The 17,749-nt window shown below is 49.3% G+C and overlaps 1 protein-coding gene across 2 annotated transcripts in view; it reads left to right on the forward strand.

The window, feature by feature from the left end:
* The first annotated feature begins 244 nt into the window (after nucleotides 1-244).
* Nucleotides 245-17,749, forward strand: part of SLC24A4 (solute carrier family 24 member 4) — a 209,507-nt gene continuing 192,002 nt past the window's right edge. For both annotated transcript variants that reach the window (XM_003408831.3, XM_003408832.3), the window contains exons 1-2: nucleotides 245-377; nucleotides 2,659-2,769. In XM_003408831.3, the coding sequence (XP_003408879.2) occupies nucleotides 245-377; nucleotides 2,659-2,769 (244 nt within the window). The remainder of the gene's footprint in view (nucleotides 378-2,658; nucleotides 2,770-17,749) is intronic.

Consider the following 17,749-nt stretch of genomic DNA (forward strand, 5'->3'; position numbering starts at 1 on the left):
TACGCGGAGCGCGCACGCCGCGCGCGGGACTCTAAGCCCTGGCGGCTCCAGGAGCCCCACTGCTTCTCTCCCTTCCGAGCTCCCGGGTTGACCTCGCCTGCGGGGCATGAGGCTTTGGCCCGGAGCCCTTCGCTTCTGAGCCCCGCGTCGCCTGCTCCCGCCCTAGCGCCTCTCAGCTACAGAGAGGACTCCGGCCGCTGAAGATCTCCATCCGCTCCCAGGGGCTGCACCCAGGCGCTCCGGGATGGCGCTCCGCAGGCCCCTCCAGCCGCCGCGCAAAGTTCGCAGGAGGCGAGAGATGCTGCTGCAGCAAGTTGGCTTCGTGTGCGCGGTGCTGGCCCTGGTGTGCTGTGCATCTGGCCTCATCGGCAGCTTGGGTAGGTGCCTGGTGCAGGCTTCCCCCGCCCCTGCCCCGGGAGTTGGGGGACTTGGGCTGGGAAGCTGGCGGGGCAGCTCCGAGATGTCTCCCCGCCTCCTCGCCGGTTTGGTCTCAAGGGTTCATTTAGTCCCCTCCCCGCCGGGGAGATAAAACGCACCCAGGAGTGCTGATATCTGCGTTCTGAGGTGTGGCGGCCGTTCCCTAGAGCTGCGCACCGCCCCTGGGGGCGTAGATCACGGCAAAGTGTCTGTTACAGTGAAGACAAAAACCTTGAACTACTGGCCCCTCGGTGCCCGAGTTCTGTCCCTGGAGTGCACGGGGAAGGGTCAGGGCAGCGGTGGCATCGGGGAGTGGATTTTCCTGGTCTGGGAAGGGCTAAACGGAGTGGTCCTCTGTCCTCCTCTGCGGAGCGGCGAGGGTTGTGCCTCGTGTCCCTAGAGAAAGCTCAGATGCAAAGGCAGGGGTTTGTATTGCCTCTAGGCCCTCCCCTCGCCCTGCCCAGGTCCAGAGGGGCGCCCTGGGGGTCCTTCCTGACACGTCCTCCTGAAATCCTAAATGTGTGGGGCAATCTGTTCCCGCGGGGGATTGCTGCCCTGTTTCAGCATCTCTTCTCTCAACTCCTCCTAATCCCCAGGGCAGGAGAGGGCCGGTGTCTGTGCCACAGTCCACACGCTCCTCCTCCAAGAAGAGACCAGGGATTTGGGAGTCCCCTAGGATATGCAGATTTGAGTTGGAGTGGGGAAAGAGAAGAAACTTAGCCAAAATGTGTGTTTGTGGGCATGTGAGCCCATGTGTAACCTTCAGAAGACATTCATATCACCCTAATTCCAGTTTTAAGTTGGATGCTCTGAACTTTTTTGTGTTATTTTTCACATTTAAAAAAAGAAGAAGAAATGTAGGTGATTTGGCCCCCTCAGCGTGGAGGTGTAAAGCTCCGTCTGTGGTCCCTTCTGGAGCAATTAGGAAGGTCATAGGCATTTAGAGACTAGAGAGGTTTATAGTGACAAGTAAAAGCCAGGTGAACCTTGACTGAACTTTAAAAAAAAAAATACTGCCTTTCAAAACCTGAACTTTGGGCTCGAGACTACAGGGTTAAGATGTACCTCTTCCAAAAGAAACCCAGGAAGGTTATTTGAACATCTTAATATGTGGAGCTTTGCGATCGGGCCAGTTGAAGTGTTTTGTTTTCCCCTCAATTACACACACCAGAAATAACAAAATGCCCAGAGGCCCTTAGACGTCAGCCTTTCGGAGGAGGCTTTGTTATCCAGCCCAAGCTGTGTGTGCATCAGGAGGTACATGAATACTGTAAAGGTCAGAAAACAAGACTCGCTTTTTATGTGCTAGATCGGGAATTACCTTTAGGAGTTTCACCGCAGTCAGTCCCTGGGATCCATAGGTTCTCTGTGGTTACTCAGTGTGATCCTTGGAGCATCAGCATCCCCAGGGATCTTGTTAGAAGTGCAGAATTAGATCCCACCCCAGACCTACTGAGCCAGGGTCTGCATTTTAACGTCCCCAGGTGACGTGTTTGGACGTTCAGGTGTGAGAAGCACTGGACTAGACCCCATCACCCTTCTCTATTTGCTTGCTGACTTAGCTAGCCATTTGTAGCCTCTACCAGGGCAGGGGCTGCCTGAGTGTCTTTACTGGAAGAGAACTTAGTAGTCACCTATCCAAATGAACTTGGCTACTCACCCAAAGGTTGGCAGTTCAAATCTACCAGCTGCTCCTTGGAAACCCTGTGGGGCAGTTCTAATCTGTCCTTTAGGATCGCTATGAGTTGGAATCAACTCAACAGCAGCGGGTTTGGTGTGTTTTTTTTTTTTTTGGAGTCTCTGGGTGGTGCAAATGGTTAACACGCTCAGCTGCTAACCAAAGGGTTGGAGGTTCAAGTGTACCCAGAGGTGCCTTGAAAGATAAGCCTGGCGATCTGCTTCCAAAAAATCAGTCATTGAACACAGTTCTACTGTAAGGTGAGTCAGGGTTGACTCAGTGACAACTGAATCCAAGGCTTTTATTGCATCTCTGAGGGGTTCAGGCCAGAGAGGTCTTGCCCAAAGTCAGATCACGTATTGTTGACCCGTCTGGAACTAGAAACAATGAACTAGTTTCAGGAAACATCGTTATATGTGAGTGGGGGTATTGAACTAATAATTGTATCACACTCTACAGGTGGCTCCCTGTAGTCAAACAGGGCCATTGCTGACATAGCTTGATACACACATGTGAGGTCAGTTTGAGAATGCGGTAATATATTGACTTATTTTCCAATCCAGGGCATGAAACAGCTTCTGCTAGCCAACATGTTCCACCAGACTCATGGAGAAATAGAAAGCTGATGGCACCAGTCAACGGGACTCAGGCCACTAAGAACTGCACAGATCCTGGTAAGAAAACATCTCCCGCACCGCAAGGCATCTGGCCTGGCCTGGCCTGGAGTCAGTGCTTACGTGGACAGTTGCAGCCAGAGCTGGGAAAGGTGGTTTTTATGTACCTGAGTGGGAAAGGGTAGCTACCAGTTGTTGAAAGGTAATGAACAGACAGACATTTATCAGCTGTGCTGCTAAGCAACTCAAGTGCTCTCCTTATCCAACAACTGGAAAGGTCAAGTTCAAGAGTTTACAACATTTATTTTTGTTCTCACAATGCTCCTAAAGGCTAAGTGTTCTCCCCGCTCTCTTGATTTTGTTTGTTTGCCTGTGTGTATTTGTTTGCTTCGCCTTTTGTTCACTGTATCCATCTGCCGGGGCTCTAGGGCAGGCAATCCATGTGCTTGGCTCTGGCGGATGGCACTTTGGGATGACCCACCAGAGTTAGGACATGCCCTGGAACTGCAGGGGTTGGACGCTCTGGGGCACTGGGACCCCCTCTCTGGAATGCAAATTCCCGGTGGTGTTACACCCCGGGAGATGGATGGATTCTGCTCACCCTGGGAGGTAGTTTTGTTTTGTTTTGTTTTTAATTTTTATGAAAGCGTACACAGCCAAAGATACACCATTTTGGCAATTTCTACATGTGCAATTCGGTGACACCGGTTTACGTTCTACAAGTTGTGCTACCATTCTCGCTATCATTTTCTACATTATTCCACCACCGTTATCTTAAACTCACTGCCCCCGAAGCTTCCCATCCAGCCTTTCGAGTTGCCTTTGTCAACTTCATCTCACATAGATAGTTCTTTGAAAGAACACAATGCTCAAAGCAGATGTCATTTACTAATTAAGATAAGCTATTTTTTGGTTCAAAGAAGACCTCAGGAGATAGTTTCTGTTTAAGGTTTTAAGATTATCTCAGGGCAGTAGCTTCAGGGACTCATCTACCCTCTATGGATCCAGAGAGTGTGGATTCCACTGAGAATGTGAAATTCTGTTGTGCATTTTTGGAAGGTAGTTTTGATGTTCTTCTTCAGACTTCTCTAGGGGATCAGAGGCAGTAGGGTCCTGGGGATGATACCTCGTGTGTCCCCTTGCCATAGGCAGGTTTTGTTGAAACAAGTGAAGAAGGTTCTCAGGTGAAGAGTGTGTACTGACAAGCAGCGAGGGGTATGGAAAGTGCCCAGACCTCAGATAGGGAAGTCCTGGACTTTAGCTCTAGCTCCGACTCTTGGGTCTTTGTGGCATAATGTGTTTGAAAGCCTTTTGGAAACTATGAGGTTTTGTTCTAGCCAGGTATCACTTGGCTTGTTCACCTAGTTGCTAGGCAAGTCACCTAATGTCTTTGTGTGTTTCCTTACCTGTGAAATGGGCAGAACATTTCTTGCCTGCTCCAGGGCTGTTGGAAGAGTCTCTTGAAGGTCTGGACGGGAATGTGTGCAGGAGGAAAGGAAACCACGGCAAAAGAGCAGCACCTGAGTGGCAGTCCTGTCCTCACACCCTCTCAGGCAGGTCTTATCCCTGTTCTCCAGGTTAGGAAAGACCAAGGGAGGTGACATGAGTTGCTCAAAGTCATGACACTTGTGGGTGGCGAAGCTGGAATGAGGACCTGGACCTGTGCCACTGAAACGTTTGGTTGGTTCTGCTCACTTTTGAAGGCCAGGGCTTTCACTCAAAGCTTGGTTGAGAACACCTGCTGTGATCTTTTCTGCATCCCTGACTTCCCTTATCTCAGGATGCCTTGGGAGGAGTCCGTTTGGGGCATAGGAGGTAGAAGAGCACAGGCTTGTAAAGAAGTTGTGGGATTCCTTTCCAACCTGGACCATCCTGTCCTGAGATATTCCCTGGATCCCGGGGACCCAGCAGGTGGCTGTACCTGTTAACTCCCCCCCAGTACATCGTTTTCCTTAGCCAGAGGTGGTGGATGTGTGTGGTGAACCAACATGTGCTGGGGGTTGTGTAAGGCTGGGGTCCACAGGGTCCTGAGCACTAGAATTGGCACCAGCCACATAGGGAATGTTGAGGAAAGTGTTAGCCGCTCCGAGTAAAGAAGCAGGGTTAGCGCATTTTTAACTGGTTTCTAGTTCACTCTTTGGGTAACTTCTGTCACACAGTCTGGGCATGTCAGCTTAGGGCCGCATTTTCTGTGATGTTGTTGTTAGATGTCATCAAGTCACTCCTGACTCATTGCAACCCGATGCACAACAGAATAAAACACTGCCCGGTCCTGTGCCATCCTCACAATCGTTGTTATGCTTGAGTCCATTGTTGCAGCCGCTGTGTCAATCCATCTCATCGAGGGTCTTCCTCTTTTTTGCTGACCTTCTACCAAGCATGACGTCCTTCTCCAGGGACAGGCCTCTCCTGGTAATATGTCCAAAGGAAGTGAGACGAAGTCTCGCCATCCTCGCATCTAGGGAGCATTCTGGCTGTTCCTCCATGCCCCTTGTTGCCCTGGATCTTCACTGTACTTTTTGATAAAAAATTATCACACTAATGGATTAGCAGTCAGTTGGCAGGAAGACCTGACCTTGTCCCTTTTGTGGAGAGGGAATGAGAGGGACGGCAGCAATATCATTAGCAATGATTAACATTTGCATTGTGCATTGTGTTGACCGCTTTCAGAACTGGGCCTGGCACACAGCAAGGACTCGGTAAATATTGGTTGAATGATGGGATGAAAGTGCATTTTGATGTAGGCAGCATTTTAATCCTGACAGCGTTTTTGCAAAGATGAGGACAGTGAAGCTCAGAAGTTTAGTGAGTTTCCAAGAGCACCCAGCTGCCAGGAGCCTTCCTGGGGCGTCTGGCTCCAAATCTCATGCCCTCCCCACTCCATCGCACCTGCTCCCAGCTCTCCTCTCAGGTCAGGCAGAGCTGGGGCTTGACTTTCCTTCCAGGCTCCTTCTCCCTGGAGTATGAGAATATCGACCCCTTTTCTATTTCACAGGCAGGAATGGCACAGTTGGCTAAGCGCTTGACTACTAAATGAAAGGCTCATGGTTCAGAATCAGTCATGTAGAGGTGTCTTAGAAGAAAGACCTGGCGATCTGCTTCTGAAAGGTCACAGCCTTGAAAACTCTGTGGCGTAGTTCTACTTTGCACAGATGGGGTTGCCATGATTCAGAATTGACTCACCAGCTACTGTTTTTTTTTTTTTAATATAGAAGCACCTGTTGTGTCCAGCCCTGGTGGGCACCCGTGGGGGGAGTATAAAAAGGCCTAAGATGCAGCCCCTCCTGTCAACTAGCTTACAGTCTTGTAGAGAAGACAAGGTCTCAACTTGGGGACGACTTGGTGGCAATGAAGGACTGTAATGGTGTCCCAATGAGCAGCCCCACGGGTGGCCCCTGAGGAGCTCGGGGGAGGGTGAGCGGTCTGATGTGGTTTTGTGTCATTGTCTTGGGGTTTAGATGAGGCAGGCCTCATTGCGACAACAGAAAACTCCCCAAACTGGGCTCAGCAAATTAAGGAACTTGTTGGCTCAATAGCTGAAAGTGTAGCACCAAAGGTTAAGAGGTGTATGTGACTCAGTTTCTCTCTGCCTCTGGACTTCTCCAGTATGGGAAGGTGGTCGTATGGCTCCAGTCTTACGTTCTTCCAGGCCCAAAAATGCTAGGAAAGAGGGCATCTGTGGCTAAGCACCTTCTGCAAAATTATGGAAGTTTGATTGATTGGGTTGGGTTGGATTGTGTCACGGGACCATCCTGAGCCAGTTGCTGGGCACCCAGGACTGGCTTAGACCTGGGTCACAGGCTGCACCTTAGGAGGGAGGAGACGGAATTCCTTCCCTCCTCTAGACAGGCCTGGGAGTGGGAGTAGGGGGCTGGGGGTCAGTAATGGGGAGCAGGACTCAATTCACAACTGCTCAGCACAGGTTGGGGCTGCTGTAAAGGTGGACCAGAGCTCCAACCTTGAGTTTCAGGGCATGACAGAAGGTGGTATCCAATGGCTGCCCTCTTTTCTACACAGTTACAGAAGTCTCCCCATAAAGAGTTGAGGGAATTCTTGCATTTTCTGGAGGCTTCCTTCTGCATTGTCTCCAAAGCTCGAGGGCTTCTAGTCCTGATATCCAAGTCCTTTAGGGATGTGAGAAGATGGGGCTTTCAGAGTTCCTACAGAGTCAAAGCATTCAGAGCCGGAGCTCACACCCACATTTGGTGTTCAACCCACATTAGGTCATGTCTTTGCAAGAACCCCCAGGACAGGGACTGTGTCCTGTTTTCTGTGCCATCTGAATGTTCCTCATTGCCTGTGGAAGGAGGGGACTTCGTTTCCTAAAACTATGAGCAGGACCCTGCCCTAGTCTTCACTTAAGACTCTCTGTGGAGAGTGGACTCTTTGCTCTGCCTCCGTCATTTCCCCAGATCCTGGTTATTTATTTCCATCTCATTATTTGTGTTCCAGCTTAGGGGCCCCCCACCCCAACCAGGCCTTCCCTGACCACTATGCATGCTTCTCAACCACCCCCTGGCACATAACCCTATATCGTTTTTATAACGTGTCACCATCTGAGAAGGTCCCTGGGTGACACAAGCATTCGTGATCGGCTGCTAACCTAAAGGTGGGTGGTTCAAACCCACCCAGTGGCGCTGTGGAAGAAAGACCTGGTGATCTGTTTCTATAAAGATTACAGCCAAGAAAACCCTATGGAGCAGGTCTACTCTGTAACACATGGAGTCACCATGAGTTGGAATTAACTCAACAGCAACGGGTTTCTGTCACCATCTGAAATAATTTGTTTATTCATCATCTGTCTCCCCTTGAGGGCTATCTCCTTGCTCACTGGTCTGTGCCAGGTAGAGTGGGTTTCGTTATTGTTATTGTTGTTGTTTTTAAACTCTGAACCACTCCTTTAGCAAGTGGCAGAGTCCAGGTGGCCGGCTCCAGAACCCACAAGTATTGTAAGCGATAACGATGGATAAATGAAGCAGTTACTGCGAAGTGCCATACAGGATGCCAGTGACTAAGGGGCAGCACTTCCATGGAAGTGACCCTGTGCCACACATTCCTCTAATTTAACCCTGCCAACAACGCAATGAGATAGACGTGTTATTACTGTCTCTATTTTACAGATGATGAAACTGAGGCTCAGAGAGGGCCGGCGACTTGCATGAGGCATACGGCTAAGAAGCAGCAGGGTGGGATTTGAACCCGGATAGCCTGACTCCTGGGGCCATTTGCTTAACCATAACGGTTACTGCCCTCATTAGTTAATTAATGGAGATGGATGCCTTCCACCATTGCTCCTCACTTCCCTTTCCACATCCTCTCATCTCCTACATGGTGGCAGTGTGACAGAGAAAGCACTAGAAAAAGAAGAGGGATGGGGGACAAGACACTGACTTTGGAGTCAGAAGAGAAGTGGCTGCACATTAAAAACAGCTTGAGACCTTTATGTACATTTTTAAACCACCCAGAACCCACCTGCAGAGGTCTGGTTTCATTCTGGGGCTCAGGAGTCAGAGCTCCCCAGGCGATTCCAAGATGAAGCCAGAGTCGAGACTTACTGGACTAGAGCTTTGCCGCTCAGTGTGTGGTCAGCATCGCCTGGGAGCTTGTCGTTGCTGCTAGTTGCTGTGGAGTGAATCCAAATCCTGGCAACCCCATGCATTACAGAGTTGAACTGCCCCACGGGGTTTTCTTGGCTGTAACCTTAACGGAAGCAAGTCTCCAGGCCTTTTCTTCCATGGTACCACAGGCTGGGTTTGAACTGCTAACCTTTAGGTTATTGCTTGAGCCCACAGCATTTGTACCACCTAGGGAGAAACCAGGTGATTCGTACGTACACACGTGGTCAGAAGCACTGAACCAGAACACTGCCTGCCACTTGGTAGGTGCTCAGTAAATATTTAAATGTTGAATAAAAGCTAATACTTTGTTTAACATCAGGATTTTCCTGAAAACTGGTTCGTTTTTTTAAACGTAGGGAAGCTTAAAAAAAAAAAATGAAGTCAGCTTCATTGTTGGCTGCTGATGTGGAAAATTCATTACTTAATTTTTCCCCAGAGATCTAAAGGCATGACCCGGGCCTATGGGCCTTTGATCTGTATTTTCATGGTCTGTGCAGAGAAGGCACTAGAAGAGGAGGTGGGCTCCTCCATCCAAAATGTGGAAAGTAGGGATGAGTGGCAGTGAGTTTGAGTCCCCTGGGAACCAACATGTTTCCACACATCTTCCCATGGTGGCACCTGGCGTTAGACGACAGCTAAGGATAGAAATAGGTGTTTCTCAACCCTGGCCTGCAGGTGAGAAATACCTGCAGAGCTCCTAAACACACGGATGCTATGGCTGCCTAAGAAGTCAGAAGCAGTGACGGATGAATTCTGTGGCCAGCTTTTGTAGCGTCTGAGAATATCTCCTCCCCACAGATCCAACATGGTGGCTTCCTTCTGGCTGTTGTTCCACCCAGAGGCCTTCCCTGATAGTCCAACGCAAAGCAGCCTCTAAGTCACTCGTGATCACAGTGTTTTGATTTAGCTCTTTGCAGGGCACCAGTTTTATTCATTGTTATAGAATTTGTTTCCCCTGCCCACTCCAGCTAAACAGGATATAAAAGGTAGAAGCCTTGTTTGCTTTTTTCAACCACAGTCTGTGTGTTACTTTTTTCATCTGTAAAATGGCGACACTAAGGGAGTAATGGGGAGTCCCCGGGTGGTATAAATGGTTAACACACCCAGCTGCTAACTGAAAGGTTGGAGGTTCGAGTCCTCCCTGGTGATCTACTTCTAAAAAATCAGCCACTGAAGACTCTGTGGAGCACTCCGTGGAGCACTCCTGTGTAAGGGTCGCCATGATTTGGAATTGACTTGACAGCAACTGGCTTAAGAGGGTGATAACTGCATCCGCCTCATCGGGTTGTTAGGATTAAATGAGTAGATACCCATCAAGAGTTTAGAACAGCACTTGACACGTAGTATGTGTTCAGACATTAGGTTCTATTTTCATTATTATTATTTTTCATCTGCCTACCCTAGAGATAATACAATGCCTGTGTATAGTAGGTGCTGAATAACTATTTGTCAATTGAATTTTATGAGGACAAGTTAAAAGGTGAACAACATCTTGCCAAACATTTTTTTTTTCTTTTCTGGAAACAATTTTCTTGTTTTGACTTATCTCTTGAGGATTTGGATGCTAGAGGATGACATACCTTGTAAAACTTGCCTCTGAAATAGAAAAGCTGTTTGCTTTTTGTCTCAGTCTTGACAGTTGGGTGGTAGCATACCTTTTGGCTATTTAGCTGAGGTGGGCGTGGCTTCCCCATTCTTACACTGCCTTTCCAAAGCCCCATATCTGAAATTGAATGGTAAGTGGCTAACCTTCTGATATGTCATCCCTGTTTGGGTTTCCAGTACCTTATGCCTCCTGTTTAACGAGAGAGAGAGAGAGAGAGAAAGGAAAGAGCTTGGTTTTCCCACTGTTATGGGAGGAATTTAAATCCTGCTTTGTTGTTGTTGGAAACCCTGGTGACGTAGTGGTTAAGAGCTACGACTGTTAACCAAAAGGTCAGCAGTTCAGATCCACCAGGTGCTCCTTGGAAACCCTATGGGACAGTTCTACTCTGTCCTATAGTGTTGCTATGAGTCAGAATCGACTTGACGGCAATGAGTTTTTTTGGTTTGATTGTTGTTGTTAGGTTCTGTCAAGTCGGTTCCAACTCATAGAGACCCTATGTGACAGAATAGGATGGCCCCATAGGGTTTTCTAGGCTGTAATCTTTACGGGAGCAGATAGCCAGGTCTTTTCTCCTGCAGAGCAGCTGGGTGGGTTTGAACCACCAACCTTTCTGTTAGCAGCTGAGCACTTAATCGTTGTGCCACGAGGGCTCCTTTAAGATTTGCTTTGTCATGTTTGGTTGTGGTCTTTCTCAATATGTTCTGAATGCCTGGCGCTTGTATGTGTCCATGGAAGGAAGGCTGGGAGAAGAGGGCTGAGGGAAGGCTGCTTGAGAGGGGTCCTGAAGAGGCTGGTGGTCACAGGGTTTCAGGGTATAAGGAGTCGGATACAGGAGGGAGACAGAGGGTCTTTCGTGGCCATCTTAGCTCTCATTGACCCTCGCTTTTCATTCTGCACCAGGGCTGATGTAAAGGCCACTGTGTGGGGGGTGAAGTCTGGTGGAGGTGGGACCTCGCCCAGGGGGCTGGTGTTGAGGTGGGTTAGGAGGAGGTGAGACCACAGAGCTGTACCTGCTTCAGGCTATCTCTGCAGGCACCTGTGTGGGGAGCAGGGTGTGGAAGGCATGAGAAACCAGGAGTAGGAGGCCGGGGCCTAGAGCTGCGAAGAGTCCATCAGGACAAGTGGGCGTGGAGGTGAGGCAGTTCTGGCAGCAAGACGAAGCGTGTGAGTTCTGAACAAAAGTCTGCAGGAAGGCCTCTTCAGCAGGCTGGCAGGACACGTCACAAATTCAGAGTTTCAAAGTTGTTACATAAAAGCGAATCCTGAGTCAGAAAAGGAAAGACTTGAACTCATTTCTGTGGGCAGGGAGATCGCAGTTCGGTTAGTCTCCCGAGGGGGCAGGGGCAGCCTGGGAGGGCGTTTCTTAGGCAGGACATCCTCCAGAGAGCCAGGTGGCTTCTTGGGGAAAGTGCCACCAGCCACCTTAGGACAGGCTGGCAGGGCCACGATCGATCACTAAGGGAGACTGAGGAAGACAGCCGTCGGCCATCATGTACCTATTCTTCCTTCTTTGGGGCATGGCAGTGGGGTGTGCTATACAGTGGATCAAGATTTGGGTTCTAGTCTTAACTCTGCCAAGATCCTGCCTGGGACTTAATGCCTTTTTTCTTCTTTTTTAACAAAAGGAGTTTACACGGGATAAGTATAGAGATTCCTAGCAGCCAGAAAACTATCCCAGCAGGCACCAGCTCTTTCTTGGCGGTGGGTGGCAGTTTGACGTGGTGAAGGCAGACATGTGGGTTTCAGTCCCAGCTTGCCACTTACTAGCCGTGTGACCTTGGGCAAGTTACATAATCTCTCGAGGCTTCGTTTTTTTCTTTTTTGTAAAATGAGGATGACAGCAGCTTCTACCGACCTGGTACAGCTGCTGTCAGAGGCAGACCACAGGATGTACAGGGGTATTTAGGCAGCACCAGCCACGGGGTAGGTGTTATCATCACCACAGTCATGGCTGACACCGAATTACTACGTGCCTGGTGCTATCTGTAGCGCTTTCTGTGTGTTAACTTACCTACTTCTGAAGATCAGCCAGTGGGATAGATCATGACGATCCAAGCCAAGCATGGGGATGGCGTAGTGGGGTCGCCATGAGTCGGGGGCTGACTCATGACAGCTAACAGAAACCACAACAAACAACCCTTTACGTAGCTACTATCATTGTCTTCCTCCTGCAGACAAGGAAAAGGAGACCCAGAGACATTAAGTAACTAGTCCAAGGTCACCCAGCCAGCCAAAAGCAAAGCCAGGTTTTTTTTTTTTTTTTTAATTTGGGTTTTCTGAACTGTGAGCCTGTCTCCGTATCCACAGTTACTAATAAGCAGCATGGAGAAAGACAAATTAGAGATGAAGACTGCTGTTGCAACCTTCAGCCCCTCTCGAGGTCCTGGGTGCACGCCCCTCTGGCAGACGTGGGGTGCCTGTCCATTATAACAGCAGACATCTGTGTGGGCCCCAAATTCTTGCTGTGTTTCTAATACTGATTTGTTTGCAATCAAAAGTTTTTTTGCCTTATCCAAACTATCGGGACCATCTGCTTGCAATCTCTCCTCTTCCCGGGCCATCTGCTCCCCCCGTGACTTCCAGAGTCTCCACTCTCAGCACCATGCTGCGGGCCTCCTGCGATCCAGAGCGCGCCCACTCGGCAGCCTCTTGAACTCTGAGGAACGTTCCTCACCAAGTTAAAAATGGAAACCGCAAAGCTTTGCCATGTGTCGCCTTGGGTGGAAGAGATCCCAGCCGTTCGACTCAACAGAAAAGTCCAATGTGTGAAAAGGGATTTTTTTATTAAACACTGTCCATTACTGAAGAGGCCCTTCCAGTTTAGCATTTTACAACAAAGGAAGAAAAATAAATGTGCCAAGATAATTTACTGTCTCCCCTGAAAGAGCAGTGGATGGCCTCCTTGGGAAAGGACCAGGAGGGCACTCTGCGCCTGGGACACGAAGGTGATCTCTGCTGAGTGGGTCAGCCCCTTGGAGACGGGGAGGTGGACCACTCAGTTTCTGCGCCCGCTACTGCCTTTGCTAACCCGGCCCTGCGTGGTTGCAGCCCTGGGTCTCGGCGTAATTGCCCAAGGGATCAAACGCACCACGGGTTTCTCCAGGGTCTGCATGCCCTGTGCCGTCCTACACTCTGAAGCTGGCGGAGTTCTGGTCCCCGCTGTCAGAGTGTGTGCAGTGGAATGGGGGGACAGGCTGGTGCTCCTGAGAAATCTCAGCACCTGGAGGAATGCTTACTAGCAACGCTGTGTCTCGTTCATTGGCTGTCCGAGGGCAGAGAAAAAACAAACATCTCCTAAGATTACCAGGCACAATGGCAGGTAATTAAGCTTTGGGGATTTAGCAAGGACTGAGTGCCCGCCCGACCGGGCTACGGCTGAATCAGATTACTTTGATTTGTTGTTTTTTTGTTTTGTTTTGTTTTGTTTTTAACAACTGAGGGGGTTAGGAGCTGCCGGGCACCTACCGCTGTGGCCCAGGAAAACACATGTGCTCATGGGGGTGAAGTTGGCAAACTGGTTCACAGTGGCCTTGCTGAGCCGCACTGAGGGCAGTCACCTGGATTCTCAGGTGCCCTCGGCTCAGGTATAGCTCATGGCAGACTGCAGTGATAATAACATGGCCTTCGCCAGCCTTCCCCTCTGGCCTTTGAACCCCTTGAGGTCAGGGACTGTCTCTTTCAGCCTCGGCTCTAGGTCCTAGCTTGGAGTCTCACATAAATTTGCCTTGCAGCAGATGGAGGCTGGATGGACAGACCACCTCATTCTACCTAGCAGGTAGCTGCATGGACAGACCCTGTCATTCTACCCATCAGGTAGCTGTGCCCTGCAGAAGGGACTGACACCTTGCTGGCAATCCCTTCTAGCCTGTTTATGCCTTGGGGCAGATCAGGACACCCAGTCAGGAGTAGGGGTATTATAGCTTAGGGGTTAAGACCATGGACCCTGGAGCCAGACTGCCTGGCCTCAAATCCTGTCTCTGCTACTTAGCAGTTTTTGACCTTGAAGAAGCGGTTTGACCCTTGCCTTCTAATCTAAGGGAAGCAGCAGAGTTATTTTGTTTATTGATACACTCTACACTCTAGAACGGAGCCCTGGTGGCACAGTGGTTAAAGTGCTTAGCTGCTGAAAAAGGTTGGCGGTTCGAACCTACCAGCTGCTGCACGGGAGAAAGATGTGGTGGTCTGCTCCCTTAAAGATGACAGCTTTGGAAACCCCAGGTTGCAGTTCTACTCTGTCAGAATCCACTCGACGGCAACTGGTTTAATTTGGTTTTAAGCTCTGGAATAATGCCTGGTGCTTATTAAGGATGTGTGTGTGTGTGTGTGTGTGTGTGTGTGTGTGTGTGTGTTCAGACCTCGTTTCCCTTTCTGTAGAACGGAGTTCATAACGACACCTTTCTCGCAGGGATGTGAGCACTGAACGTGTTCCTCCACGTAAAGTGCTCAGGAGCGTGCCTGGCACCAAGCGAGCGCTATTTGAGTCTTTGCTGCTGGCATGGCTTCTGAAAGATCATTCACATTGAACCGTAACTTTACAGGATCAGTGTTTGCAATCGGCCTCGGACGAGGAATTGAGGATGAATTTTTGTAAATGTAGCACTTGCTATATTTTGAGCAAAACTTAAAAATGAGTTTCTGGAGCTTCTGTCTGCGGGTTTTTAATTCTTTGAAGACGAGAAGCTGTTGACTTTTTGCATGGCTGGTGCTAGGAGACTGCCTAGGCCTTGCCTGTCGCTGGCTGCAGGGCATAGGTGTTGGGCCTCGGAGAGTTTGCCCCAGACCTGGTCCTTTCTGTCCCAAGCGTGGGACCCAATGAATGAGAGCTGAATTTGGAGACCAGAGTTTGCATTCTGACCCTGATACAACCTGTGCAGTTTTGTGCAGGTCACTTAGGCTGTGCCAGCCTTAGTTTCCCGTCTGTGAAATGGGTGTGATGAAGAGGCTGTTTGTCTAACCATCTCACAGGATCTTAGGGATTAAAGTGCAAAGGGCTGTGCAAGGAGCAGGCTGTGTTGTTAGGTGCTGTTGAGTCGGCTCAGACTCGTAGTGACTCTATAGGGCAGAGTAGAACTGCCCCATACCATTTCCAAGGAGCGGCTGGTGGATTTGAACTGCTGACTTTTTGGTTAGCAGCCGAGCGCTTAACCACTATGCCACCAGGGCTCCTTACTTCGCTGTAATAGACACTTAACCCTTTGAAGAACATTCCCTCCTTGTAAAATAGAGAAAATCAGTTATCTAGGGCTTCTCAAAGTTGACCCATAAAACCATGAATAGAATTCAGCGAAAGCATCGTGCTTGGTGGAATTTCTGGTTAGAGTAGAAAGATGGAAATAATTTATATTGTCCCTCCAGGTACCAGGTCACATGACCGTCACCATCAGTTTATCTCATTTCATGCTACGGATGTCTGACTTTGGATTCTATTATACATGCCATGTTCAGGCACCAACTGCTTGGCTGGGCCTGTCTCACACCAGCTGACTCAGCTCTGTACCTAACCTGCGTGCTGGTGGAAATAACTACATGTATGAAAACTTTAGGAGCCTTGGTGGCACAGTGGTCAAGTGCTTAGCTGCTAACCAAAAGGTCGGTGGTTTGAACCTATCCAGTGGCTTTGTGGGAGAAAGACCTTGTGATCTGTTTCTATAAAGATTACAGTCAAGAAAACCCTATGGGGCAGTTCTATTCTGTCACAAACTGCTGACCTTTTGGTTAGCAGCCAAGCTCTTTAACCACTGTGCCACTGGGGCTCTGGCCTGTACTTGGGGGGTAGTTTCGATGACCTCAGGTAGGAAGCCATTCTTGGGTTTAATATTTGGTCACTGGATGAATGTTGATTGAATAGCTCCTGTCTGTTGGTCCCATAGGGAATTTACAGCTGACCTAGATATGGGCCCTGCCTTCAGGAAGCTTCCGTTCCAGCCGAGAGGATGGAAATCAATAAACCTAACCTGTAATAATACAAGGAGTGTACAGGGCTACCTAACCTGTAATACAAGGAATGTACAGGGCTACCAAACCTGTAATACAAGGAGTGTACAGGGCTACCAAACCTGTAATACAAGGAGTGTACAGGGCTACCAAACCTGTAATACAAGGAATGTACAGGGCTACCAAACCTGTAATACAAGGAGTGTACAGGGCTACTGAACCTGTAATAGAAGGAGTGTACAGGGCTACCTAACTTGTAATACAAGGAGTGTACAGGGCTACCTAACCTGTAACACAAGGAGTGTACAGGGCTACCTAACCTGTAATACAAGGAGTGTACAGGGCTACCTAACCTGTAATATAAGGAGTGTACGGGGCCACAATCTGGTGGAATATACACAAAAGGAACGGTTACGTCCTAAATACCAGGATCAAGGAGGACAGCGCATGAAAGGTGACTTCGGGGAAGAACAATAAGGCAGACTCTTTGGCGGCACTGTTCTGGCTGATCTATGCACGTTACCTCACTGAATCCTTACAGCAAACCTATGTGTTGTTGTGAGGAGCCGTCAAGTTCATTTTCAACTCAAAGCGACCCCATGTAATAGAGTAGAGCTGCCCCAAAGGGTTTTCTTGGCTGTAATCTTTACAGGAACAGATCACCAGGTCTTTGTCCTGCAGAGCCGCTGGGTGGGTTTGAACCACCAACCTTTCAGTTAGCAGCCGAGTGCTCAACCATTGTGCCACCAGGCTCCTTAACCCTATGATAAAAAAAAAAAATGATAGGTGGTGGTATTATTAGTGTTAGCAACCCTATGATAGGTGGCGGTATTATTATTGTTAGCAACCCTATGATAGGTGGTGGTATTATTAGTGTTAGCATCTCCATTTTACAGAAGATGCAAGCTGCGTGCAGAGAGGTTAACTAACTTGCCCAAAGCCTCGCAGCACAGGATTCGAAGAGCAGGGATTCAAACTCGGGCAGCCTGGGCCCTTTGCAGGAAGAAAGCAAGGAGCGTCTCCAGCTGAGGGGATGGTAGGAGGAGATTCTCAGGCACGACAGGTGCTGAGTAAGCTTGGAGCATAAGGCATGTGGGTGGCTGGGGAAGGAGTCATCCTGCAAAGTATGTTGGGACCACGAGCCCTTAACACCCCAGGCCTCTGTGCCCTGTCTTGTCGGCAGTGGAAGCCGCTGAGTGTTTCAGAGCAGCTCCGTGTTCTATGGAGACAACTCTGGAGGCAGCATGGGAGATAACTTGAGATAATAGGTGAAAGTGCTTAGCATTATGCTTAATAAGCCTTTTTTTAGGGAGAAAGAAAGGGAAGAAAGGAGAACAGTTAAGAGTTAATGCAAGAGACTTAGGCAGAAGCGATAAAGATCTCTGCAGGATGTCAGGGAACAGAGGGAGAGCGGCAGAGTCTAGCGGTCTTGCTGGGGTTGGACGTGTGAACTGAGGGGCAGGCACTGTCAGCTCTGGTATAGATGTGGATGCCTGGGTCGGTGACACCACCGTTATCCAAGATGGAAGCCCAGGAAGCACCCCTCCTTCCTTTAAATTTGGACCCCCCTGAGGGGGTCTTGAGGAGTCTTGGTAGCAGATACACAGATATAAAGCACTCGGAAGTTCAAACCCACCAATTGCTCCAAAGGAGAAAGGTGTGGCACTCTGCTTCCATAAAGATTTACAGTGTTGGAAACCCCGTGGGGGCAGCTCTGCTCTGTCCGATAGGGTTGCTGTGAGTCAGAACTGACTTGATACCAGTGGGTTTGGTTTGGGTAGACGGGGATCTTGGAGTCCCTGGGTGATGCAAATTGTTAAACACTTGGCTACTAAGTGAAAGGTCAGAGGTTCGGGTCTGCCCAGAGGCACCTTGGAAGAAA

This window comes from Loxodonta africana, chromosome 10 (assembly GCF_030014295.1).
Source record: "Loxodonta africana isolate mLoxAfr1 chromosome 10, mLoxAfr1.hap2, whole genome shotgun sequence".
NCBI lineage: Eukaryota > Metazoa > Chordata > Mammalia > Proboscidea > Elephantidae > Loxodonta > Loxodonta africana.